This window comes from Rhinolophus sinicus, chromosome 16 (genome assembly GCF_057876585.1).
Source record: "Rhinolophus sinicus isolate RSI-liver-muscle chromosome 16, RSI-T2T, whole genome shotgun sequence".
Lineage (NCBI taxonomy): Eukaryota > Metazoa > Chordata > Mammalia > Chiroptera > Rhinolophidae > Rhinolophus > Rhinolophus sinicus.
This window is the reverse complement of record NC_142516.1, coordinates 52,943,317-52,970,134: the sequence shown is the minus strand read 5'-3', so window position 1 is coordinate 52,970,134 and position 26,818 is coordinate 52,943,317. Positions and strand designations below refer to the sequence as shown.

Here is a 26,818-nt window from a genome sequence, read left to right as displayed (position 1 = left end):
GTAGAGGTAGTACAGAGGACATATGAGCAAGAAGAATTAAGATGAAGGCGTAAATTAATAAAAAAATTTGAAGAAGATTAAATATTTTATTTAGACTCTTAGCTAAGGCAGATAATAATAACTAACATTTACTGATCCCTAAACCATGTGCCTACCAGTAGTCTCAGCTCTTTACAGGTTTTACTCATTTAATTCTCACAAAGTAGAGTTATCCCTGTTTTACAGATGAAGAAACTGCATAAGGAAATAAAGCAGTTTTTTCAAGGTCTTACAGCTAGCTGGTAGGTGATTGTAATTGGTATTCAAACCCAGGTAGCTAAGTTCCAAAACTCAAACTTAAAACCACTATACAGTATTACCTCCAGTTGCTAAATAACATTTAAGTATCCTAATGACATGGTGAAAGAAAATGCCCAGTGACTACCACCTCAGCTTCTTAATCCATTCAAATATAGTGGCTGCTACAATAAACTGAGAATTTAGTACCTGAGTTTAGTGCCTATGTGACAACAATATGAAATTCATTGGAAATATCAAGAGCGACCGCTATTGTGCATATAAATAAATATAAAATCAAATAATTTTTAAAAAGCTAATTAGAGGGCCGGCCCGGTGGCTCAGGCGGTTAGAGCTCCATGCTCCTAAATCTGAAGGCTGCCAGTTCGATTCCCACATGGGCCAGTGGGCTCCCAACCACAAGGTTGCCAGTTCAATTCCTCGAGTCCCGCAAGGGATGGTGGGCTCTGCCCCCTGCAACTAAGATTGAACACAGCACCTTGAGCTGAGCTGCCTCCCGGATGGCTCAGTTGCTTGCAGTGCATCCTCTCAACCACAAGGTTGCCGGTTCGACTCCCACAAGGGATGGTGGGCTGTGCCCCCTGCAACTAGCAACGGCAACTGGACCTGGAGCTGAGCTGTGCCCTCCACAACTAAGACTGAAAGGACAACAACTTGAAGCTGAATGGCACCCTCCACAACTAAGATTGAAATGACAACAACTTGACTTGGAAAAAAGTCCTGAAAGTACACACTGTTCCCCAATAAAGTCCTGTTCCCCTTCCCCAATAATAATTTAAAAAAAAAAAAAAAAATCTTAAAAAAAAAAAAGTAACATGATTAAAAAAAAGCTAATTAGAGCAGTGCTCGGGTGTTGGGCATCAAGGAGATGAGATTAAGGAAGGATTTCATTTCCTTCAAATTGCTGTCTTGATGGCCTTCCCAGCTTTTCGATCAGTAAGGTCATTAAATCTTTTCCCATGAACTTTAAAAAATTGTGAAAGTAGTGTGTAGAGAAAAGACATCCTGGTGTTCAGATTCCTGCATCCTCCAAGAGGTGCCTATTGTACCCAGTTTAGAAATTAATTTTACTAGCTGTGTTATAGGGATACCAAGAGTTGAATCACTTTTCCCTGAATATTGATTGTTTTAAGCAGCCCACCCACTTATTCTTATAGGAGTTAGTTTTGGTATATGTACCGTGTAAGCACAGAAGCAAATAACAGTGATGAGAAAAATATATGTATTAGGTTGTTTTAATTTAATTAAAAACAATGTCAAATGACAGCAGGTTATACTTATTAGAACAAGACGGTAAAACCCATGAGAACCTCAGCAACTCAAAATTTGCAGTAGTCAAGTATAGTGTGTGCTTTTCATTGAGTCAAAAGTTAGTAAACTGAATTACAGTTCTGTGATATATTTAAAAAGAAATACAGAATAAAACACAATTATTTTGTAAACTGGAATTGTGCCTACAACTTAAATAAAATCTTGTGATCAGATTGACTGTTTTCATGTAAGATCTTATCTGTATAGGAAAATGTTTATAAAGGAGCAATAGTGGTGTATGTAAAGCAAAGTACGTTTAAATTGATTTTAGCCTTCAAATGATTGTGAACTAAAATTAACTTTTAAGTATTTCCAATTAATTTTTTATTTCCTTGCATAGATTGTAGGCTCCTGGAAGACAGGATTTCCATTTTATAATTCTTTGTTGTCCCCATAAATTGTACAGTGCCATGTATGTTGTGTTTGTTGAATAATTAACAACCAGTTTATTAATTGATTTTGCTCATTGCAAATGGGAAAAAACATATTTACTTTAACATGATCCTTACTAAAAATAAGTTTATATATATATATATATATATATATATATATATATATATGTATCTTTTGTCAAGTTTAATACACAGAGTGATACACTTTAATCTGTGCTATGACTTGGAGTTCTTTTAAGAATGTAGGTTTGTTTTTCCCAGTGATTTCTGATTGCACAAATGATTAGGTGCACTTTAAAGGGAGATGTTTACCTTGTTTTAAAATTGGTTATTGAATACTTAAGGCAGCCCTTGAAGAACAGTTAGGTGAGTGCAGAGCTAAGAGACAGAAAAACCTTGTTTCCTGAGCTCTACTGAGAGGATTTTCACATTGGGTTGGCTAAAAGCCATAGTCTTCAGAGTATAGTTCTGTGCAAGTTCCTGACTACCAAAGTTATTGTTAAAGGTAAGGTTTTTCCTTATATAACCTCATTTTAAGTTGTGAATTAGATTTTAACTGAGTAGTAGTAATGTGACTTTTTTGGCAAATCTTGTTGTAATAAAGTCTGATACTGTGCACTGTGGAGATTGTAATAGTTTGGTTCATATATAAGGAAAACAATGTTTGTTAATATGTCTGTTACAGGTAGTTATAGTTTAATGTTTGCTTTTACTAGGGCTTGTTTTGATTCATCATTTTTATTTGACTCACTAGGATCCGTCTGTTAGTTATAATTTAACTTTCAAGGTTCTATGTAATTTGGTTTTTGTTAATGAAGTGCTAGCAACAGCATTATGAAGCTTTTCTCTTTTAATCTTAAAAGGAAAAAAATCCATATCTAAAAAAGCAGTCACAAAGAAGAGGAAAACTGTCATAAAGACACCTACTGTACCAGAATTTCAGGTAAGTGTTTCAATTTTGTCTCAACATTTTTTAGTTTAACTTTTGTTTCAATGTTTATATGGTTCTTCTAGAGCTTGGCTAAATTCCACTGTAGCACACATACTTTCAATGAAATGTTTCCAACTATGACTTTTTTCCCTACAAGTGCAGATACAGCTAGTATTTATGAGTTAATCTGCTAGGATTTCAAAATTTTTTACGTCTATGTTTGTCTCTTGATAGTCAAAAATCTCTGTGGTTTTTTATATACTATACTGTTTTGTAGAAATAGTTTAATAGAAATATATATAAAAATAAATGTGTAAACAAAAGTCTTCCAAGAATAAATCACAGTATGTACATGGTGTAATATTGCCTAGGTATTCCATTTTCTTTTGTTTCAGCACTGTAGAAATGGTAGACTTGTTACTTTGAAAAACAAAACTTTTAACTCTTAGCTATATATGAACTTTAGAGAGACTATTAAGTAAAGGTTAGTTGAATGGCCTTTAAACATTTCTGCAGAAAGGAAAAAATAATTACATGACTACCATATGATTATGTGAAGTTTTTTGTTTGAAGCTGGTATTAGAATAAGCAGAGAATCTCACCCTAATTAAATATTTTTATTTTTTATTTTATAAAAGATACGTTTTCTTCAACAAATGATTCTTTCTTTAAAAATTCCTTTGTATTAGTGTTTCCAGTCCATTTTCAAACCTTTTATAACTTAATACTTAATTGCCAAAAAACAAAAGTGATGTTAAAATGAATTTGTTTGTCTCAATTCAAGTAAAGAAGAAAATAGAAAATAAAGGAGCAATAACTATGAAAATATTGATAATATGTAATGTGAGTTTGACATTTACATATATCCAAAACTGTAGACATGTCTATTTTTCAGTAAAAAGTTCGATTTTTGGAAGAGTTTTTAAGTAAGTTACTAATTTGTAAAAGTTTAATATTTTTCCCTTAGTATTTTAAAATGGAGTATTTTTAATGACATTCTTAGGATGATTTACAAACATTTCTACATTTTTTTCATATAAAGTAACGTTGTTTTCAGCATAGTCAGTAAAAAATGTGTATTTACTATTTACTTGGAGGCCTTTGTACCATTGCTTGTACATGTTATTTAATGTTATAATAGTATATTGTCATTTTTCACTGATGTCATGCTAGCCTTTATTATTTCTCTCATTTTTTCCCTCAATCTCTTAATCTCTCCTGGGACTATTTATCTCAGAACAGATATGGTTCGATGTTGATATTTGTATCCTTTCATATGTATGGACTTCTATATGTAATAAGTGCCATAGACAATGTTTTAAAATAAGCAGATGGTATTTATTAGTGAGGCATGAAATAAATTTATTGGATTGTATGACCAGCATTTTTTTAAGCTAATAAAGTTAAAATAGAAAAGAAATTATAAGAATGTGTCAAATATTGTAAGAGTAATATTGTTTCATAAAACTTTGGTTTCGATATGTGTGTGTGTGTGTGTGTGTGTGTGTGTGTGTGTGTGTGTGTGTGTGTTTGGCTAGGGGTAGGAAATAGACTTATGAGAACAGTGGTTCTTATGCATAGTTTACACTGAATACCATGGTATTATTCATAAAGAAAATGACAGCTATCTCCTAGGAAATAGGTCATTTGTTTCAAATAAGCAAAGAATAGGAGGTAGTATTAGTCACTAGTAAACTTTGTTATTACATGCAAAACTTACAGTTTTGACTCTCAAAATAAGTTTATGTAGAGTTTATTTCTTGAATTATTTTCAAGTTCCCCACTTGTAAGAAGACTGATTATTATGTAATACAGAAGTGAATTTATTTCCTTCGCAAAAGCTGTAACATTATGACATTGAGCACCCTCAGATTCTGCAAATTATTTTATCCAAGTTGTTTTAAGTATCACATTTCTAATATTAAACATAAAAATACTTCATAGAAATGTTTAGCCAGAAGATTTTCTTCATAGTATTCATTCTAAAATACCTATTGCTTAAAATAATGAAACTGTTGGTGGATAGATATTAGATCCCTATTGCAAAACCTGACCTATTTGCCAAAGGGCTGGTCATCTTTAAATGAACAGTAAAACGTGCTTAGATAGAAAAATTCAGGGATTAAATTGTGAAGTTTTTTTGTTTTTTTAAGTCCTAATGAATTAAAATGAATCCTGTTTTGACCTCACCTAAGCTAGAAATCAAACTTGTCTGCCTATTTGCTTAAGAAAGAATCCAGGTTTATTTATATACACATCTAATATCTATTACCTCACTTTCAGAAAATGATCATCCCACCCCTATTTAAAGTATACACTGTAGGTATTCACATGGTAGATTGGATTTATATTTTTGTGTGTAATATAAAAGGCCTAACCTTATCTGTGTCAGTTTTTCCTAAGTTATGTCAGCGGTTCTCAAACTTTGGGCAGTATAAAAGTAATCTAATACCTTTATTAAAAATGAAAATTCCTTGGATTCATCCTTGATTCAGTGGGTTTGGGTGGGTACCAGTAATCTGCATAATGGTTAAGGATATGGATTCTGGAACCAGGCTATTTGGGTTTGAATGGCAACTTTACCTCTAACTCTGTAACCTTAGGTAAGTTACTTAACCTCTTTGTGCTTTCAATTCCTCATCTATACAATCAAGTAATAACAGTACCTACCTCAAAGGGTTGTTAAGATTAAATGATAGAGCTGACTATTTTATTTATTTGCATTATTTATTTTTTCAAAAAGCATGCCAGATGCTTCAGACAAAAAAAATACTGTGTTACGAGTAGGAAAATCAATTAAGAATGGTCTTAAGAGTATGAATTAATTGACCTTTACCACTTCTTCCAGCTACTTAAGACCTTGAATAAATCTTGGATTTGGTCAGATTTCATAAATCATGAAATCCCATGATTAATCCTACAAGAATTTGAAAAGTGAAAAACCAAGTAATAGTATTTGCATCATTATATTTAATCAGAGGGAAAAACTTATGCTTAGCCCCACTCTAGTGTTACGGTGAGTTATACAGTTGTCCTGTAGGGGAACTTGTCAGATGTTTTTAGTTAGCAATAGTTGCAAAAAATTAGGAAATATTTTTGTTTTTAGTATTTAGCATATTTGGTGATTTAAGCTTTCACATCATATTTACCAGTTACTTATGACTTTGTTAAATTTACTCAATTAGTTTTTAATTTTATCAGTTTTGTAATAAAGACTGTTTGAGAAGTGAATATCAATTTTCTTAATAAAGTTAATTTTTACCAAAAAGCCTTTTATTTAAATTTAATATTAGAGAAACCTAATATTACATGAATTCTTTTTGTACACAGTTGTAACAAAGTCATAGAAAGTATTTTAAAAACTTAGAGTGTCAAGTTTCAGTATTTTTTTAAATAATTTAAGATCCTTAGTTACCATTTCATCGGTAACCAAAATCTTTCATGTAATACATAGTTGCTCCTGTTCTATATGTGTCATTTATTCTAAAGGCTGCTTTGCAGAGGAAATCCAGAATCCAGCTGCTAAGACTTATGTAGTAGTAGTGTTTTCAAATGTAAGCATAAGCTCACTAATCCTTAATAGACCTCTAAAAAAATAAATGTTCCTCCATTTAAGCAGTGGAGAAACTAAGGGATATGAAATACAATACTGCTCTCAGTGTAACAAATTGGGACCAAAATTAAAATTAGAATTTAACTGCTTCACTGTGTTAAGGACCTTTTGATTACATTAATATTTTGAATTGCCACCTCTTAAAAGAAGTATTTTCAACTTCAGCTTGTTTCACTTTTAACAACTGTGGATTTTTACTTCCCCCTTAAAATTCTTTTAATTTTTAAATATAGTGCGTTAAGAGAAAGGTCTGTTATTGAATCATGTAGTAATAAAAATATTTTAACTTGTTAATCAGACTTATTTTTCACGTCACACATTGGTATCCTTATTTGCAGGTTTTGAAGTATTCATTATTGACGCTATGGTGATCATAAGAAGTGAGAAGGAATTTTCTTCTCATAATTTTAACAGATGTTAATATAATTTTAGTTTAAATACAATATAAATTGTGAATTTATACCAGGCATTTAGTGTTTTGCTTACAATTTTTATAATAAATTGTAGGATTGTTTTATTAGAATGGTAGTGAATATGATCCATTTCATTTGGACTGGTTCATTTTTACATTTCTGCATTGTTTTCCCTTTGCTTTTTAATCTAATTTACTATATTTTATTTTTGTATGCTTCCTATGTCCTTTGTAGAATAAAATAAGTACCTTTCACACCTATTGAGTATATGCCCAAAGGGCATAATTTCTAGCTTGAAGTAGTAATAAAGTAAGGAATGATTTATTTTGTAATTTTTCTGAGATGTGGTCATGAAGTTCTTTTGATATCTGCAGGACTTCCCCTCCCCCACTGCATACGTACATTTTTGCTTCTTGAGTTGTAGAGAGGGCCTTTTAATATGTACCATTTGACAGAAGTGAAAGGTTAGGTATAAATTAAATCCTAAAGCTATAATCCATGTTCAATTGTTAGATTTTTTTTGTTTTGTTTTATTTAGAAAGACCCCTTAAAGAATATGACATAGGAGGAGGATGAATCTAGGTTCTATAGTTTTCTGTACCAGTGTGTCATCTTAGGTTACTTGACCTCTGTCAGTTTTAATTCGCCTATATATGAATTGGAGATACACCTTTTTGGCCTAGGCCAACGTTTGGACCAAATTACATTATTTTTGGTCCCTCTCAGCCCTAAGATTTATAATTTTGTGGCTCTGTCATGGGTTGCATCGCATGAAAGGTGAACTTGAGGAGAGAGAGTGACTGTTATAAAGAAGTTCTTCCTGGGGGATAAAACTCTTGTAAACTCTTCACTGTGATGGAAACCTTCTCTCATGAATGTTAGCAGTGTGACCCAACTGTAATCTGAGCTGCTGTGGAGCTTTCCTTTTCACCCCTGGAGGCCCTGTGTCTCGGATATGTTTTTCAGATTCAATGTAATGAGAAGGAGATTTTAATAAGGTGTTTTGCTTGGTTCAAAAAACTGCATCTGTTGTCTTTTTAAGGTTAACTTTACTTACTGGGTTGATTCTATTTTTAAAAGTACCATTTGAAGTTGAGTTTAAAAGACACATGTATGCCTTACTTTCTAAAAGAGAAGGAATAGATGGTGTATATGACAGAATTGACATAAATCAAATTATTTTTTCTTTCAATGTTAGTAGCAAAATTAGAATTATGTTCCTATACAAGAGTTTTCTAATAGCTTAACTCGACTCTGTTTTGGGTATATTAGGTTATAACAAATATATATAGAGAGAGGTATATATAAAGAGTGTAAATTGTTATGTAGATACTAAATCATTTTAAGATAACGTAAAAGTAAATATTGCTAAAAATATTTGACCCTCAAATTCAACAAAATTTATGTTTAAAACTCATGTCATTTATTTTAAGGAACATTTGTCTTATCGTTGTGCATTTAATTCAATATTCCATTTCCTATTTGGAAATTAATCTTTTTGAATTTTCGTACTTATGAGCTCCATAGTACCAGAAGGTTTCAGTAGGCATGCATGTTTGTAATTCTCAATCATTCAGTACCTTACTGCTCAAAAGTGTGATCTGCAGACCATACCTGGGAACTTAACGTGTTAGAATTGCAGAATTTGAGGTCCCAACTCAGACGTAGTAAATCAAAAACCACATTTTAACTAGATTCCTACGTGATTCTTATGCACATTAAACTAAAGTTTGAGAAGCACCAATTTATAACAATTTAATAACTAGGTAAGCCACTTGAAAGTGTTATTTTATATTGCTCTTAGGCAGTGGAAATCATTCATGCTTTGACTTCAGAACTGTGTTATCTATTCCTTTAAATGGAATACAAATATGTGTTGACCTCATGACTAATTGCTAATTAGATCTGAACTTTTTAAGGGTGTGTTTAGTTGTAAGGGTATATGTTTTCATTGTTACTGTAAGTTTCTAAAAACTGCATGCAAAATATGCTTCGTTCCTTGTATAATGAGATAGCTTAGATGCAAGTGAAAATTCCTCTGAGCTTTGCCTTGTGTGCAAATGAAAAATCTTTGCTGTGATATTAACTAGTACACCAAGTTCAGTGAAAAAGGGTGTAATCATCTGCAAGCTCGGGGACAAATTTGACATGGTGGTCATAATAGCAGATTATACAATGGGAAGTTCAGTTCCCACTGAGTACTTACTAAACACCTGGTGCAAGGCCAACATTGTTCTTAGGCTTTATAAATAGAAGTTAAAGACATTATTTAGTTCTAGAGGCATTTACATAGTTGGCCACTCCACTGCTTGACTGGCAGCATTTCTTCCCTAACTCTAGATTTGGGAATGTGTAGTTTGTAATAAGTATCAGTTGCACTGTCCTACTACATCATTGTGTACTGTTTTCTCCTCTGAAATTGTTTAATTTGGATTATTTAAATACATCTTTCCTGCTTTGTCAGTTCTGTAAGTTTGAAGTTATGTAAATATTTCTAATAATGGTTAATGCTAATTACAATTTATAAGATCTATGATAAATTTTCCTTAGTCTGTTAGGTTGAACCATATTGCCATTTTTGTAGATTGAAGGCAATTTCATATAGTTCAACCTAATAATAAAGGAAGTGTAAGGGGCTCCTAGTCTCCCAGTTTTGTCACTCAGTAATCTCTGGGAATGATCTTGTTTTAACCTACTCTTTCCTTTGTTGTTTTGTTAGTTTTCTTTTAAAAGAAAGTATGCCCTTTAGGAAAATAATACCCTTACACATAAATTAATGAATGTAACAAACATGACTGATAAAAAGTAGTGGTGAATTAATAGCTTTATAAGTATAGTATATATTTTTAATTATCACACAGTATAAACATTACAACAAGACTTTCATTAATCTAAAACTTCTATATGTGGTTGCAATTTTGTTGTAAACATGTTTTATTTTAAAATATGAGCTTAAATTACTTTAGTGTAAAAGTTAAATATATTGAGCTAATTGGAAAAATTTAGTATAATTTTATAAGAACTGAAATGTAGTTACTAATATTTTTGTTGTTGCTGCTGACACTTCATTGTTTAAAACTTTAGTAATTCAGCAGTGAAATAAAATGAGCCACACAATTATGAAACGAAATAGATGCTGTTTGTGCAAATGGTCTTCTTACTCAAGACTGCTAAGATCATATTAAGAATCATATTAATATTAAGATCATTTGCTTAATTTCATTTACTTCTTTGCATATATCACATGTAGTTGAACTCCTTCTTTATTAGCAATCCCAACAGCAATAATACAGTTTGTTTAATTGTATAGTTAGCAAACCAAAGCAAAGTATAATGACAGTTCTCCACGGGTGCATTTATTCACCTACTATGAGACTGCTTGAAGCATTTCTTACAAGGTGATTCAGTAACCTGTGAAATCTAGGGTGAGTTTCCAGATCTTTGTCATTCTGGGATGAAAGTTAAGAATGTTAAGAAAGTACCTAGATTATAAAGCAAACTGAGAGGTGGGGATATGGGATGAAACCACCAATGTTGAAATTTCAGCTATTTTTATACTAAGCCTGAAGTTCATACATCATAACAAGTAAATACTTTTTAAAATACAAACTGCGGAGCTTTCTTTACTTTTAACTATTACAAAGACAAATAATTGTGAATTCAGTGTGTGTTAAAACAACTTCTGTTACCACATTTTGGGTGTTTTATATTATGTGTTATCAAGCTGTGTTTTTGTGTTTTATTTTAGCTTATTTGCACTAATCTTGATGAACTCAGGGAATTAATCACAAAAATCGAGAATGAACTCAAAGATCTGGAAAACAGTAGAAAAAAATCGGTAGGTGTTGATCCAAAAGTTCTATCTGTTATTGTCAGCATTAAAATTTATTCCTGCTTTTTTCTAAAGCCTTTTTTATCTTGTTCTCCTGGATAACATAAAAATTTGCAATGAACAATAGAAACATTATTTCTTTTATTTCTCCTGTGTGGTCTAGTTTTCATTTTTAATAGACAAAAATGGTGCTGGAGCAAGTAAATTAATTTTGTTTGCCTGGTTTATATCAGGTATTTCCCAACATACTGGTTGGTTGTTTTCTGACTGGTAGTTTTTTGGGGTAATGCTTACCTTGCAAATATTCTTAATAATTATGTGCTTTTAATGGAATTTTATTGCTTAGTAACAAAATTTTAATTAGCTGTGACATAAATAACAGATGTAAATTGTTTAATCTTGCCCCAGATGTTTTTGATATATGTCTAACAATGTCTTTTTTAAGAACCTTTGTCAGCTGAAGGTCTTTTTTTAACTTTCACTATATAGTCTAAATAATTGATTCACAATCTTTACCTTCATTATTTTGTTGTTCTTGAGAGAATAGAGTATAAGGGTATTGTATTTATTCACTCAACACTTGGTAAAACACTCAATTATGTTATTTATTATATCAGTAATACCCATTTAACTAACATTTATAGTTCAGTTACATCATAGATTTGAAACACAATTACACACCAATAAAGCATTGAAGAAAATTATCATTTTAAAAAAATCCCTTTGTTTTATGCCTTAAGAATGTCCTGAAGCCACTTTTAGATCTTTGTTCAGAATCTGTTTGTTAATCTAGAATTATGTATAAAATAAGGTTAGTGATACAGCAAGCTTTGTATCAGCAGATTTGTAGTAGTCATTTTATATGCTGTTTAGAAAAGACTAGTAGCACTATGAAGGGAGGAGATTGAAGTACCATAAAAGTACAACCTTCTGAGGTTATTTTGATATGAGGTAAAACAACTTTAAACATTTCAGAAGTCTCTCATGTGATACCTGTGAGAATATTGCTATAATCTGAGAGAGAGAATAATGTTCATGATAGCCATCAATTAACAAGAAAACATTATGTTCAGTATACAATCTGAGAACGCAGACAACTGTATGTTTTAGAAATATTTCCATTAAAATGGTTTAGACCCTTATTAGACTCTTACTCTTTCGTGTGTATATGTGTGTGTGTGTGTAAATATAAATACACACGCCCGTGCACACACACATATTTGGTATATGGATTATCTCTTGATGTGGAACACCAAGTGTTGTTTTAAAATTTACCTCTGTAACATATTTCACGAACATCTTTATAATAGACTATTTTATCCTCAGCCAAAAGTTTTTTTAATATATTTGATATCACATACTCATAAAGGACTGCTGTTCTTTAATAGGAAGGAATAATCTTTTAATCAGGGTGTTATTCCTAGCATTTTGCAAAAGTTGTTTATTTTTAGTACATTGTCCATACTTCATGACTCTAAACAGAATTCTGTTAAATAAATTTGCTAATTGTTTTTTATACTACAGTTAAACAATGTATGGAATCTAAATTTGTTTCCATATTATAAATTAGGGATTTGTTTTTAGTGGATAGTTTTAAGCATAATTGATTTATGTACTTATGGTATGTATTTTAAGAGAAAAAGACTTCTGCAAACATCCTAGAGTTTTTCTGTAAAGCCAGCCACCTCACTTCCATGTAGTATGAGGTATAAGCATATTGCCTTCCTTCACAGGAACAAATAGAAGAGGACTAAAAGAAAACAAATTATAAATACTTAATATTCTAGTGCTTGGGGGCATGTTTATCAGAAAAGTTTAAGGTATATGTAGGGTTTAATTGATTCAATTTTCTATATCTAAATTTTAAACTTGTCCATTACTCCTGATATTTGTGTATCAGTTTTAAAATATGATTTCTTCTCTTCAAGAAATAGAAAGTCTTGGAATTGCACTTAATGGGGATAAGCTTATTGAGATTATCAACATATGAGGTATTTCCCTTTAATTTAAACTGCCTAAAAGGTTGTTTTTATGAACAGCTTATCCCAACCAATGAAATGGCCACACAAGATAAAGGAAATAGACAGTAAAAGTTTGCATCTCAGTATAATTCCTTATTTTTTACAAAAGCTAATACTGAGTGTGATCCATGTTAGTTACAGGAATTAACTTTATTGAATGTTTATGTTAATGTTGAATACTAGTTTATTTGTCTGGCATCATTCAGGAGTAAGGTGTTCCACATAACTGAATTTTCTACATAACTGAAATTAGTACTAAAGCTCTTTTAATCATTTAATGAAAAACTTCCCTGTCTCCTTGTGTTATATTGGACACAATTTAACCCTTTCTTGATGACTCAAGGATCATTATGGTATCCATAATTGTACCGATGCCCTAAACATCTATTGCTATGAGTAACTCTAAACATTCACCAAAATATGCTATATATTTTGAAGGTTTTTGTTTGTATTTTTGCTTTTGTTCTGCTTCTTTCTTCATTGTCAGCTTGTCATTTCTTGTGTGTGTCCATGTACTTGCCTTAGTTGATATATACTATGGATAACAAAGCAAGTAACCATATTTATTAGAATTGAGTTCATGGTAAGGAACTGGGAGCCTTTCTTAGAAATGAAATGCATGAACTTGGTGAAAATGATAGCCATTTTGACTGATCTCTTGCCTTGTAGGCTTCCTTCACTAGTGTCAGACAAATGAAGTATTAATATTGATTTTAATAGGAATATCACTGTCAAAACTAAACTAGTATTTAGAGTCAAAACAATTGTCTTATTGATTATTAACTTTCAGATTTACAGTCATGGCTCCAATAACAAAGGGTATATTTTATATAAACATTTGGTTGTCATAAATGTGATTACTAAAGATAGAAATTATATATGTGAGGAAGAATTTAACATGGATTCATATAAATACCTGGTTGCTGTAGGGGACTTCTTCTCTGCAGGGCCTTTCCAAATAGTTTTTCCTACCAAAGCAACAAAGAAGAATTATCTCATTTCCTCACCTATGTCAATATTCCTTTAAAAAAGCTTCCTTAACCACTTAGAGCCTCTGCCATTGATCTGCTCTTGTATTGGAAGATTTACAGTCTTTTAAAATGTAGATTGTTTACTCATTCTTGCAAGACAACTAATTCTATTTATGGTTAATAATGGGGTGAGAGAAAAATGCTTTAATTTGCTTGAGTTTGCTCCAGTTCACTTGATCCCATTACTTCATTTAGGGGCTTTTTCAAAAAATGCTTAACATCCTTTAGATCCTACGGTGCTATACCTAATATTATCTAACTGAGATTTGTTTAAAGTGAGACATTTGGTTGAGATAAATAGAGGGATGTAGTTTGACAAAGTCCTTTAATTTTACCTTTCTCATTATTATTTAGATCATAGGATTCTTTAGTAAGCTAAAGGAGAAATTATAGCATTTTATTTTTATTTTTGTGGTAGTCTAGAGAAAGAATTTACATTTTGCTTAATTATTGGAAAATATCCTATTTAATCTAGGAAATATATTAGTTTTTCAGAAATATAAAGCTAAGATATTCATAAATTTGATCCTGTTAATTTGCAATTTATTATACATTGTTATTTTATAATTAAAATTGGAAGATTTTGCCAAGCTTTTACAGAAGTGGGTATATTTTGAGTTTTTCATGTGATCCTTTTTTTCTTACATCTGCTTTATTTCCTTATGTTTTATATCATAGTTTATATTTTCAAAGAGGTTTCCATCTTTTTTTCTTTAATAACAAAAGATCTGTATAGAGAATGAGTATAAGGAAAAGTGAACAATTTGGAAGAAAAAAGATGTTACTAATATTTATAAGAAAAGACACTTTGTCTGGATTATATAATGGTAAATGATAGTGTTACCAATATAGATAAACTGAAATAGAAATATAAGCATATCTTTTCTTTCTTTTTTTTGGAAATCCTGAAAACAATGTCATCGCTACAGCAAAATTTCACAGAAGTCATCACATAGAGTGTGGGGACTGAGCCCAGTCTGACCTGCCTTTCTGGGGAGGGGTGTGCAGGGTGGTGGCTGGGTGGGGTGGCCCATCTTCAAGGTCCTTCTGCGTGGGAGCCCTTCCAGCTACACGCAATATCTTTTCTAATACATCTTTTAGCAATTAAGCACTTCAACACTGAGCAGGATTTAAGATAGACTTCAAACCTCTTTTCTTCCAAAGAAAGTTCCAATTAAAAGGGAAAAGAGTTGTTTGGTATTTTTACATTAGGCAGAGAATTGCTGTATATTCCATGGAATGAGCTTCAAGGAAGAATTGAACTAGGCAACAGAGTCTTCTCAAGTTAGAGCTGCATAGTGTGGCTTTTATAATTTGCCTTAAACTTTTGAATTACAAATCGCACATTCTTATTCAAATACAAGTAACAATTTTAAAATGTCAAATATTTTTCAAAGCCCCAAGAAAATCTGTATTATCATCTATTTAATAGTTACTTTACTGTCTTTCACAGACCAGAGTTCTGAAAAAAATGAATTTAAATCCTTGAGGTGCTTAAGGCCAAAAAAAAAAAAAAAAAGAGCTTCACATCATTCTCGTTTTTTATATTACAGGATACCAAAATCTTTGGAAAGACCCTAAAATTTAGAGGTAAAATAGTTCAGTGTCTTTTTTGTGAAGTGGGAAATAGCATCACAAAACTGAGAGGATTGAACACTAATAAAACTTGCCTACCATTTTACCAGAGCCTTCGGAAAAATAAAAAAATGATACATTATATTTTGAAGGAAAATTAACCCAGAATCCAGCAGCAAGCAGAAAGTAGCCTTCGTAGAGGGCAGAGAGTCCACACGTAAATACTCTAGTACTTTAAAATAGAAAAGTGATTCCTTACATAGTAAAGATATAATTCTAACAAGTAGTAGGAACTTTTAATTAAAGCAAGAGCAGTTTGAGGCAGACTTATTGACAGCATGAAACACTGATAGACAATTGAAAAAAACCTACAAAAGCAGATCTTAGGAGTCCAAACATATTGATAATTAATAACGTAGCAGTGTAACCCTAGAAACCTGAACAGTGCCTGACAGTCCCTATGTTAAAATACAACACATTAATTTGTCCATAATGATGACCCAGGTCATCAACAGTTAAGTTATAATCACTGTATATTCAGAAAATCTGGAAGACATGTATCTTAGGAACATTTCTATCAATTTTTAAGTCTTTTACATCTAAGGAGAAACGCTCAGTTAGCTAAGAAATTTACCTATGAAGTTTGAATACTTACTGTGGGCCTACTCTGTGCTAAGTGTTGTGATAGAATCTGAAAGTAAAAATAAGTAGGATAGTGTCCCTGCTTTTACGATATTCCCACTCTTAATTTCACTTACTTGGAACTCTGATGATACCAAGTGTAACATTACTTAAGTGATTCAGATTGTACAGTGAATTGCAGAGCCTACCTTTCTGATACCAGGTATAGATCTGATAAAATTTTATCAGTTTCTTTGACCACCAATTTACTGAAAATTATCAAATTCACATATTCAGCCAGTGGTTAATTTCCAAAACAATTCTTTCTTCTTTGTAAATAAAAATAGCTAGATACTGTCAGTTACATATATATTGTTAGATTTTCTTCCCCAATAATAGTGATTACCTCACTATGCAATTAAGTTTTTCCTCTCTACAAAGCCAAATGACACTGAAACTTGTGAGTGTTGATGTAATTGTCTTCATACTTTATAATTAAATTCTAATTTAGAAATATAATGGAAATGTTTTATATGCTATTCAGTGTGGAATGCCTTTAAAATAAAGTATAAATGCTTTCCTTTTCTGTTAAATTAGTCTTAATTGAAAATGTGTGAGAGTACCTCAAGAGAAAATATTAGTATATGATAGTTCATATTAGAACATTTGGCAGTATTAAAATACTGCTTAACTTTTTCCATATTAACATGCAGACATTTCACTATACTGTCATACTATTAACACTTTTTCAAGGAACTGTTTACCAACAAGATGAATGCAATGTTTTACCTCCAAAACTGAATATGCAGGAATTTATGAATGTGGTGGTAGTTTCTTAAGATAAGCAATAAGAAAAAATATATATTTATTACCTTTTTATTTAATATTACTTAGACTAGGAAAATGTCAAATGATTAGTTTATTAAAACAGTTAATTACAGTTGATTTGATTTGTGTGTTTTTATACATATGAGTTTTAATTATTTGCAACCTTCCGTTGGATATTGCTAGTGATTTTAAATGAGAATTCTTTGTGTACAGATCCATTTGACTTTTCTAAAAGTTGTTTGCATTTTATTTGAGAAGCATGCTATATTGTTATTTAGTCCCTTGTTCACCATGGTATTTATGTCTGGGACAAGACCCAAGTGTGCAAAAAAAAAAAAAAAAAAATTGTCACGTGATCCATGTTTCTGTGCTCTAACAACATATTTGTAAGTAAAAGCATGGAGAAAAATAGTATTGGTACACTTTTATTATATCCGTCATGTTTCTGTTCTTTTTTACAAAAAAAAATTTTTTTAGCACTAATCCCTCTCAATTTTAAAATACCATTCTTTGTATATTTATAGATGATTTTAATTTTTCCTTCATATAACTGTTAATACCTATTTTTGTTTAGATCTAATGTTATAAGAAAACCTATGTAAGTAACAGGATGGTTTGTGTAAAAAAGTTATTTTCACCTAAGTTTAACATTCAAACCATCTAAATTTATCGATATGTGCAAATATGGCCATGGTGGTGAGATACTTAATAGATGTGGAATTTAAAATTTTCTCTTTCTTCCTTTTAGGTGACCAATGTCCCCAGCATCAGTAGATTGCCAACTCCCTCTCCTTGCAGCACCCCAGCCAGCGTTATGCTGGTGCTGTCATACCCATCCCAGATTACCGCAGCAGAATGGAGTTGTTCTTTAGTTATAAGGTAAGTTTCCCTCCCCACTCATTTCACACACGCAGACTTAGCTTTTCATTTTACAATATTGTGTAGTTTTGTAAGTTTTTTAAAGTTTCTTTTCCATATGATACCTTAGGTTATTAATGTATCACATTTAAAACTTATAAAACTGCATAATACAATAAAGACCTTATCGTGTGACCATAGACCAGCTCCTTTTTGTAGTAATTCCCATGAGGTTATAAAACCTCCACTGTTTGACAGTTGGGGCATCTCCTGGAAAGGGACCTGGCAATCTGCAGCTGCTGTGGACATTGGATGAGAAAGTATTGAAAGGTAAGCTTCAAATTGAAACCATATTGTATGCTTTTGGTTCCATGGTGTATGCTTGAAATTCATACTCTATGTTATGTTAAACTTGATAATAAATTCATTTTAAAAAATTACTCTCTTTTTAAAAGTGATTTTCAGTAAATGTTTGAATTATTAAGTTCACATAACACATTAGGATTCTTAGAAAATATTTTTTATCTCTGGAAATAGAATTCTAACATTGAAAACAGTTCATTTATCCCCACGTTCACATACCTGTTTATAAAGAAAGTCAGATACCTGTTTATAAAGCTTTTTAATGTATGTTTTATTAAAGAAACATAGCACTGTTCCACAAATGACCTTTTACTACTCCTTCTACCTACCATGTTTATTGATTAGTGCGGATAAAGATTGTAAGAATCCTTCTGGTTTTTATTGCATCCATATTCTCTCATGTGTTTGAAAATAGGGGAACTTGCTATTTTCCTTATTTTTTAATTCACTTTTAAATTTTAGATCACTATTTAAGATTTTGATTTTTGCATTACATAGATACCTACATGTAAATACAGGTATTTACAAAATACTGTCTCTTTCTTCTTTCGGAATTGTTTCTGTATAGGCCAAGAGAGAGAGCATTGTGCAATGGAAGGAAGGGGATTTTAGCATTGAGGAGACCTAGAATTCTATTCTCAAGTCTACTTCTGTCTACAAGTACTTCCCTGTATGTTACTTTAGCCAGTTTCCTTCTATAAAAATTCTGTCCTTTGAGTTCCCTTTTAGCTTTAATAATTTTATCCTAGGAGAAACATGATAAGTGTTCTTAGTTTTTCCATTATCCATATATGTAAATGAAGTTGATCAGTAAGAAAAGCTGTAGTGAATGACCTGATTTAAAGTTCAGAAAATAGTTACTTGATTTTAAGTAGATTTTTTTCTAATTAACGTTTATTGGGGTGACAACTGTTAGTAAAGTTACATAGGTTTCAGGTGTACAGTTCTGTAATACATCATCTATATATCACATTGTGTGTTCACCACCCAGAGTCAGTTCTCTGTCCATTACCATATACCGTGTTTCCCCAAAAATAAGACCTAGCCGTACAATCAGCTCTAATACGTCTTTTGGAGCAAAACTTAATATAAAAGCAGTCTTATAGTAAAATAAGACCGGGTCTCATATTAAGTTTTAGAGCTGATTATAGCTGATTGGCTAGGTCTTATTTTAGGGGAAACATGGTATTTGATCCCTTTCACCCTCATCTACAACCCTCTTTTCTCCCCCTTACCCTCTGGTAACCACTAAACTATTGTCTGTGTCTATGAGTTTTTGTTTCTCTGTCTTGTTCTTTTGTTGTTTTCAGTTTTATATACCACATATCAGTGAAATTATGTGGTTCTCGATTTTTTCTGTCTGACTTATTTCACTTAGCATAAGTAGATTTTTATATTAGACTGCAGTTAAGGTAGGTTGTTACCATCTCTGACTTTTGAAAGTTCATAATTTTTCTTCTCTTTACATTTGTTCCATTGTATACTGTGACACTCTTGAGACTATCACTAGGTAGAAAGGGACATATTTTAATACCATTTGGGTTGTATTGACCAAAGAAGATGATAAATGAAATAAGCAATGTAAGTTTCTCTTTTGCTGTCCAGTAGTTAAAGCACCTTACCTCAAATACCAATCCCAGAGCAGTGATTCTGAACTTTTAAAACCTGTGCTCCCTTTTGATCAACCTAAAAACAATGGATGCGCATGCCCCATGGCAGGGTAGAGGGATGTCCTCTGTCAAGGTCAATGTATTATTTATATGTATCTTCCAGTCAAAACATTTTATCAGTCTTTACTCTGTAATTTTTGTTATGTAAATAATAGACTTTTTGTTTTCCAAATACAGAATGATTAAATATGCATTTTCAGATGTAAATGAAATACCATACCACCATTACCCCAAGTTGGGAATATGCAATATAAAGAAAAGGAAGAAAGCCAAAAAATACATTGTTAGAAGGCCGTAGACATTCCCAAGCAGGTCGTTGGGTAAGACAGAATTATGTGAAAATTAGAAATCTATTCTCTGATTAATATTTATGACCCCTTCCCCTGTATACAGTCGGCTAGTTCAGTAATATATTTTCTGGGCAATGGATTAATTAAAATTTAATAACCAAAATAAAACCAAAAGGTGAAATCTTCCTAATCTTTTTTAAACTCTTTTCTACAAAAAATTAATATTGTAATTTATTAGAGACATAAACACAGCTGACAAATGTCTTAAAATAACATCCAGCTACACAGTCTCCCCTTTTGTGCCTCATCTACCTAGTCCTAAGATCCCATAATACTGCTAGTCCTTCTGCTTTCCCCACCCCATCACCACCCCACCAATCTAGATAATAGAAACCTTACTGCCCAGGTTAACTCTGCATCTGCCATTCTTCCCCAAATAACCCCTAATTAAAAAGAATGTAGCATGCCTGGTACTCCCTAGTCTTTTAACACTTATTCAATTAACTTTACCAGAAAAAGGATATTCTCCCCACTTTCATTCCTCATTCCTTTCCTCTTTTTGCTCTGTTTAGCCTAGGAAAAGTTTACTTCTACTCTCACCGTTTCATTTTTGTGCCAAATAATAGTTAAGAACTAGAAAAATTACGCTGACATGCCTCGTTAAGGGAACAGATCTCCACTTTCTATTTTCTACTGTTTATTGAAATAAAACCCTCCCCCATTCCACAAAGGATTTACAGTGGCTGACATTTGTCTTTTTGCATTCCTCAATTAGCTTTCCCTGGATAAAAGTTATTTCTTGTTCAATTTTATTGTTTATTGTTTAATAGTTTTGTTTTCGTGGGTTATAGTAAGCACTTTATACTATTTTATAACATTTCCTCAAGAAAAAATAAAAGTTTGAAGTATAACTCGTGAAGTTGGGTTCTTTTAGAAAGCATTTGACAACAGGGAAGATATGTCTGTGTAGGTTAGTATATTATACAAAGTAAACTTTTCTCAAAAGTTGTTTTTACCATATGATTTGTCATGCCACTAAGAAGAGACAGAGTTAATGAGCCTAGGTTCTTCTATATTCATTTTGTGAGCCTAGGTTCTATATTCATATGCACATAAAATCCTACATCTTCCTACTCTTCTAATAAAGAATTTCCCTTCCAAGATTTAAAAAAAAAAAAACCCTCAAGGGTAGAAATATAGTTGTTTACTTTTATGTGTATAAACATTCTGTCGATTCAAAGCGCAAAGTTTTGGGGGCGTAGGAACTATACTTAGGTTTGTATGTGACTAAAATTTCCATGACTGAAATGTTGAAGCTTTCAGATATATATACAATTGGGAAATTTATGTATAGATTTAGAATACATAAATCTCTAGGGAGTGGTAATTTTTCTGCCTTCATGTTTTACATGCATGCAAATGGACTCAACAGTTGCTATGGGATAAAATCTGATTTTATGCATGCTAAATGTGATCCGTAACATACAGTTGGGTGTCTTTTGTTATAAAAGAAATAAGATGAGTGGACTGTATGATATGGGAATTACATCTCAAAGCTGTTACAGAAAAAAATACGAATGGTTACATAACTGTAAATGATGATGATGGTGATGTGGATAGGTGTACACTAACATTGTGGAGAATGGGAGACGTGGGTACCTAGAGATACAACTTCCATAAACTTATTTATCCTATGGTATTTGGATAATTTTAAATACCAGTAAAAATACTGGTGGTATATTTTTACTAGCGGGTTTTATAACCTATGTCATACTGAATTTATGTGATACAGTTTTTAAGAGATAGTGATATAGTTCTAAGAACATGGATTTCAGCATCAGACAGATCTGGGTTCAAGTCATAAGACCTTAAACAAATCATTTAATCTCTGTGAGCCTGCCTTAGTTTCATCATTTGTTAAGTGAGACTAAAATGCACATACCTCAGAAGGGTTTTCTTAACAGCTAGAGTGTGTGTGCGCTGTCATGCTCACTCGTTCCCTCCCTCTCTCTCCCTCCCCCCCCCCCCACACTGTATATATGAAGGAAATACTTCAGGTAATACTTAGCAAATGGAGAGGATGTTAGTAATTAGTAACTCTTAGTGTAGCATCATAATATTGAAAATGGTGACCATTTGTTTGCTTTTCTGTGCTGGAAACATTTTAAAATTGTAAAATTTCCCAAGGAAGTTTATTAAGAAGACTGCTTTTCGATGATAACAATCCTGACTTTTCTTTTTTTCCCTCACTCTTTGGAAAAAATAGAAAAACTTTACAGAAGTGAGCCATAGCCTTTACATATTTAATGAATTTATGTAAATGTGACATACTGTATTTAGTAAATTATTTATTAAAATATTTACAGTTGACCCAATTACAAACTTTTAAAAAAATTTTGTCTCGACTAAATGGATTTTAATTTCTCCTGTAGAATTGACAATCTTTAAAATATATCAAATAAGATTTACTACAGGATACTTTTCTCCTTTCTGCAACCTAAAGAAGAGACACTTGGACGGGTATTGGTGCTTTGTTTTTTACTCAGAAAAGAAGGTTTGACGTTCACTTTTAGATTAAATCTAAGGGATTTACTTTTAAAATTGTGTTTTTAGGGCAAATGGTATCATCGGAGGCAAGCTGTAAAAGAATTGCATAGTACATTGATACGTCTTTTAAATGAATTGCTGCCATGGGAACCAAAGTTATTGAAAGCTTTTCAAAGAAACAGGTAATTCAAGCTTTATAATCTATTTTACTTATTTTAGAACTCTTAAATAAGGATTATGGGAAGATATCCTGGAATCACTTAGTAGTTTTCTATTGATTTGTAATTCAGCAGATATTTTGTGTGCCCTCTATGTGCAGGGAACTTCCTAAGCCCTGAAAAAAATACTGTTTTTTTTTTTTCAAGACTCCTACTCCTACTCTGTGGCTTACATTCCTTTTTTTTTTTTTTTTTTTCCTTTTGGTTTGGTTTGTTTTTTTGTGGTAGAATGCATAAACTAAATTTATTACCATCTTAACCAGTGTTAAGTGTACAGTTCAGAGGTATTAAATACATTCATAATATTGTGTACTATTACCCTATCCATCCCCAGAACTCTTTTCATCTTGTAAAACTGAAACTCTCTACCTATTAAACGATAACTCCACATTCTCCCCTTCCCCTAGCCCCTGGCAACCATCATTCTATATTTTGTCTATAATTTTAACTACTCTAAGTACCTCATATAATATGCAATATTTGTCTTTTTGTGACCGGCTTATTTCACTTAGCATAATGTTCTCAAGGTTCATGTTGCAGCATATGTCAGAATTTACTTTTTAAGGCGGAATAATATCCCATTGTGTGCATGTACAACATTTTGCTTATGCATTCATCTGTTAGTGGACACTTGGGTGGCTTTCATGATTTAGCTGTTATGAATAATACTGTTATGAACATGGATGTACAAATATCTCAAGACCTTGCTTTCAGTTTTTTTGGTATATACAGAAATGGAATTGCCAGATCGTATGATAATTCTGTTTTTAGTTTTTTGAGTTTTCCACAGTGACAGTACAATTTTACATTCCCACCAATTACCCACAGGATTCCAGTTTCTCCATATTCTCACCACTATTTGTTATTTTCTTTCTATAGGAGCTATCTTAACAGGTATGAAGTGGTGGTATATTGTTGTTTTGATTTGCATTTTCCTAGTAATTGGTGATACTGAATATTTTTTCATGTGTTTATTGACCATTTGTATATCTTTGGAGAGATGTTTATTCAAGAGTTTTGCCAATTTTTGAATCAGCTTGTTTGTTTTTTTGTTGTTGAGTTCTAGGAGTTCTGTATTCTGGCTATTAGTCCCTTATTGGATATATGATTTGTAAGTATTTTCTCCCATCCTTGAGTTAGCTTTTTACTTTGTTGATAGTACCTTTAATGCATAAATTTTTTTTTAATTTTCATGAAGTCCAACCTGTCTATTTTTTCTTTTGTTGCCTGTACCTAATTGCTCTGGCTAGAACTTCCAGTACTGTGTTGAATAGAAGTAGCAAAAGCAGGCATCCTTGCCTTGTTCTGTGCTTAGAGGAAAAGCTTTCAGTCTTTCACCATTGAGTATGTTTGCTGTGGGTTTTTCATGTATGGCTTTTCTTAAAGCCATTTCCTTCTTTTATTTTTTTTTTTATTTTTTTTTAATTAAAGCTTATTGGGGTGACAATGGTTAGTAAAGTTATGTAAGTTTTAGGTGTACAATTCTGTAATACATCATCTATATATCACATTATGTGTTCAGCACCCAGAGTCAGTTCTCCTTCCATCACTGTATATTTGACCCCGTTTAGCCTCATCTAAGGGCCGTTTCCTTTTATTCCTCCTTTGTTGATTGTTTTAATCATGAAAGGATATTGAATTTTGTCAAATGCTTTTTCTGTAACACTTGAGATGATCATGTGGTTTCTTTCCTTCATTCTGTTATGTGGTATATGACAATCAGTTTTCACATATTAAACCATCTTTGCATTCCAGAAATAAACCCCATTTGGTCATGATGTATAATTTTTTTAATATGCTGCTGAACTTCATTTGCTTGTATTTTATTGAGGTTGTTTGCATTAGTGTTTATAAGAGATATTAGTCAGTAGTTTTCTTGTAGTGTCTTTGTTGGGCTTTGGCATCAGGGTAATACTGGCCTCAAAGAATGACTTAGGAAACGTTTCCTCCGTTTCAGTTTTAATGTCTGATAAAATTCACCAATGTAACCATCAGGTCCAGGGCTTTAGTTTGTGGAGAGATTTTATTGTTTATCGATATGATCTCCTTAATAGTTATAGATCTATTCATATTTACTATTTCTTCATGATTTAGTTTTGGTAGGTTTTATATTTCTAGGAATTTTTTCATTTCATCTAGGTTATCCAATTTGTTGGCATATAGTTGTTCATAGTTCATTTAATAATCCTTTTCAGAATTGGTACTAATGGCCCCACTTTCATTTCTGATTTTAATCATTTGAGTCTTCTTTTTTTTTTGAGTCCTTCTAGCTAAAGGTTTGTCAATTTTATTGAGCCTTACAAAGAACGAACTTTTGGTTTCATTGATTTTATTTTTCTATTCTCTATTTCATTTATCTAATCTTTGTTATTTCTTTCCTTCTGCTAGTTTTGGGTTTAATTTGTTCTTTTTCTAGTTTCTTAAGTTATAAAGTTAGGTAGGTGATTTGAGATCTTTCTTGTTTTTTAATGTAAACATTTACAGTTAATAAAATTTCTCTTTAGCACTGCTTTCACTGTGTCCCATCATTTTGGTATGTTGTGTTTTCATTTTGATTCATTTATAAGTATTTTCCAATTTCCCTTATGATTTGTTTTTTAGTCCATTGGTTGTTTAATAGTATGTTGTTTAATTTCCACAAATTTATGAATTTTCCAGTTTTTGTTTTGTTACTGATTTCTTCTGTGGCTTATATTCTAATGCACAACAAACACAAACTCAAATGTCAGATGGTAATAAGTGCTATGAGGAGAAATAAAGCAGGGTAAGGGAAGTATAAAATGTCTGGTTTGGATGGGATGATGATTGCTCTTTTACCGGGGTGTCAGGTATATTCCCTGATGAATTGATGTTTGAACAGAGATCTAAAGGAAATGAGGGAGAGAGCCATATGGTTATCTGAGGGAAAAGAAGATGCAGAAGCCCTAAGATTGGAAACATGCTTGTCATTTAGAGGAAATGCAAAGGGGAAAGTGTAACCAGAGTGAGTGAGTGAGTAGGAAAGTGGTAAAAATGAAGAGTCAGAGAAGTACAGGGAAAGGTCACCAGATCATGCAGGTCTTTTAAGGGCTTTGGTTTTTCTCTGACTGGGATGAGAAGCCATTGGAGTGTTTTAAGCAGAGGAAGGACATGATCTGACTTACGTTTTCAAGCACTCACTCTGCCTACTATGTTAAGGTTAGTGTAGTGGGGCAAAGGTGAAAGCAGGGAAATCAGTTGTACTGTGTAATAATCCAAGCCAAAAAAAAGATGACAGTGGCTTGCACCATTATCGTTGCAGAGCAGATGGCAAGTAGTTGTGGATTTTGGATATATCTTGAAGGTAGGATTGATAGAATTTGCTTAAGGCTTGGATATGGAGTGTCAGAAAGAAAAAAAAAGGAGTGAAAAGATGATGCTCAATATTTTTAGCCTAAACAACTGGAATGATGGAATTGCCATTAGCTGAGATAGGGGAAACTGGAGTAACAGGTTTGGGAGGGAAAAGGGAGTTCAGGAGTTTAGATTTCAACATGTTAAGTTTGATACACTTTTTAGACATCTAATTAGAGTTATTGAGTAGGAAGTGGGAATTGTCTGGATATAGATTATATTTAAGATATGACACTGGAAAAGAAATCACCTAGTTATGTGAGCATAGATAGAGCATAGATAGACTGAAAACCCTGAAGCATTCCAACATCTAGAGGTGGTAGAGATGAATAGTACTTAGCAGAAGAAACTGAAAAGCAGAATGTTCAGTATGATAGGTAGAAGACCAATAGAAAGAGTGGCGTCTTGGAAACCAGGTAAAGAAAGAGGTCTGATCATGGTAGATTGAGGAATATGAGGACTAAGAATTCATTATTGCATTTGGCAACATGGAGGTCATTGATGACCTTGATGAGCTACCTGTGTGGGTAGAGAAGTTGGTCAAAGAGAATTAGGGGAGAGGAATTTGAGTTTTGTTATGAAGTAGAGCAGAGAAATAGGGCAGTGCTTAGAAGGACAGGTTGGAGTCAAGAGGT

At 32.2% G+C, this 26,818-nt stretch overlaps 1 protein-coding gene across 4 annotated transcripts in view; it reads left to right on the top strand.

Moving 5' to 3' along the window:
• Positions 1–26,818, top strand: part of BRD10 (bromodomain containing 10) — an 82,372-nt gene that overhangs the window by 47,867 nt on the left and 7,687 nt on the right. For 3 of the 4 annotated variants that reach the window (XM_019727148.3, XM_019727147.3, XM_074330454.2), the window contains 3 exons: positions 2,864–2,943; positions 10,706–10,795; positions 22,660–22,775. In XM_019727148.3, coding sequence (XP_019582707.3) covers positions 2,864–2,943; positions 10,706–10,795; positions 22,660–22,775 — 286 coding nt within the window. The remainder of the gene's footprint in view (positions 1–2,863; positions 2,944–10,705; positions 10,796–22,659; positions 22,776–26,818) is intronic. The other variant, XM_019727149.3, reaches the window with a different exon arrangement.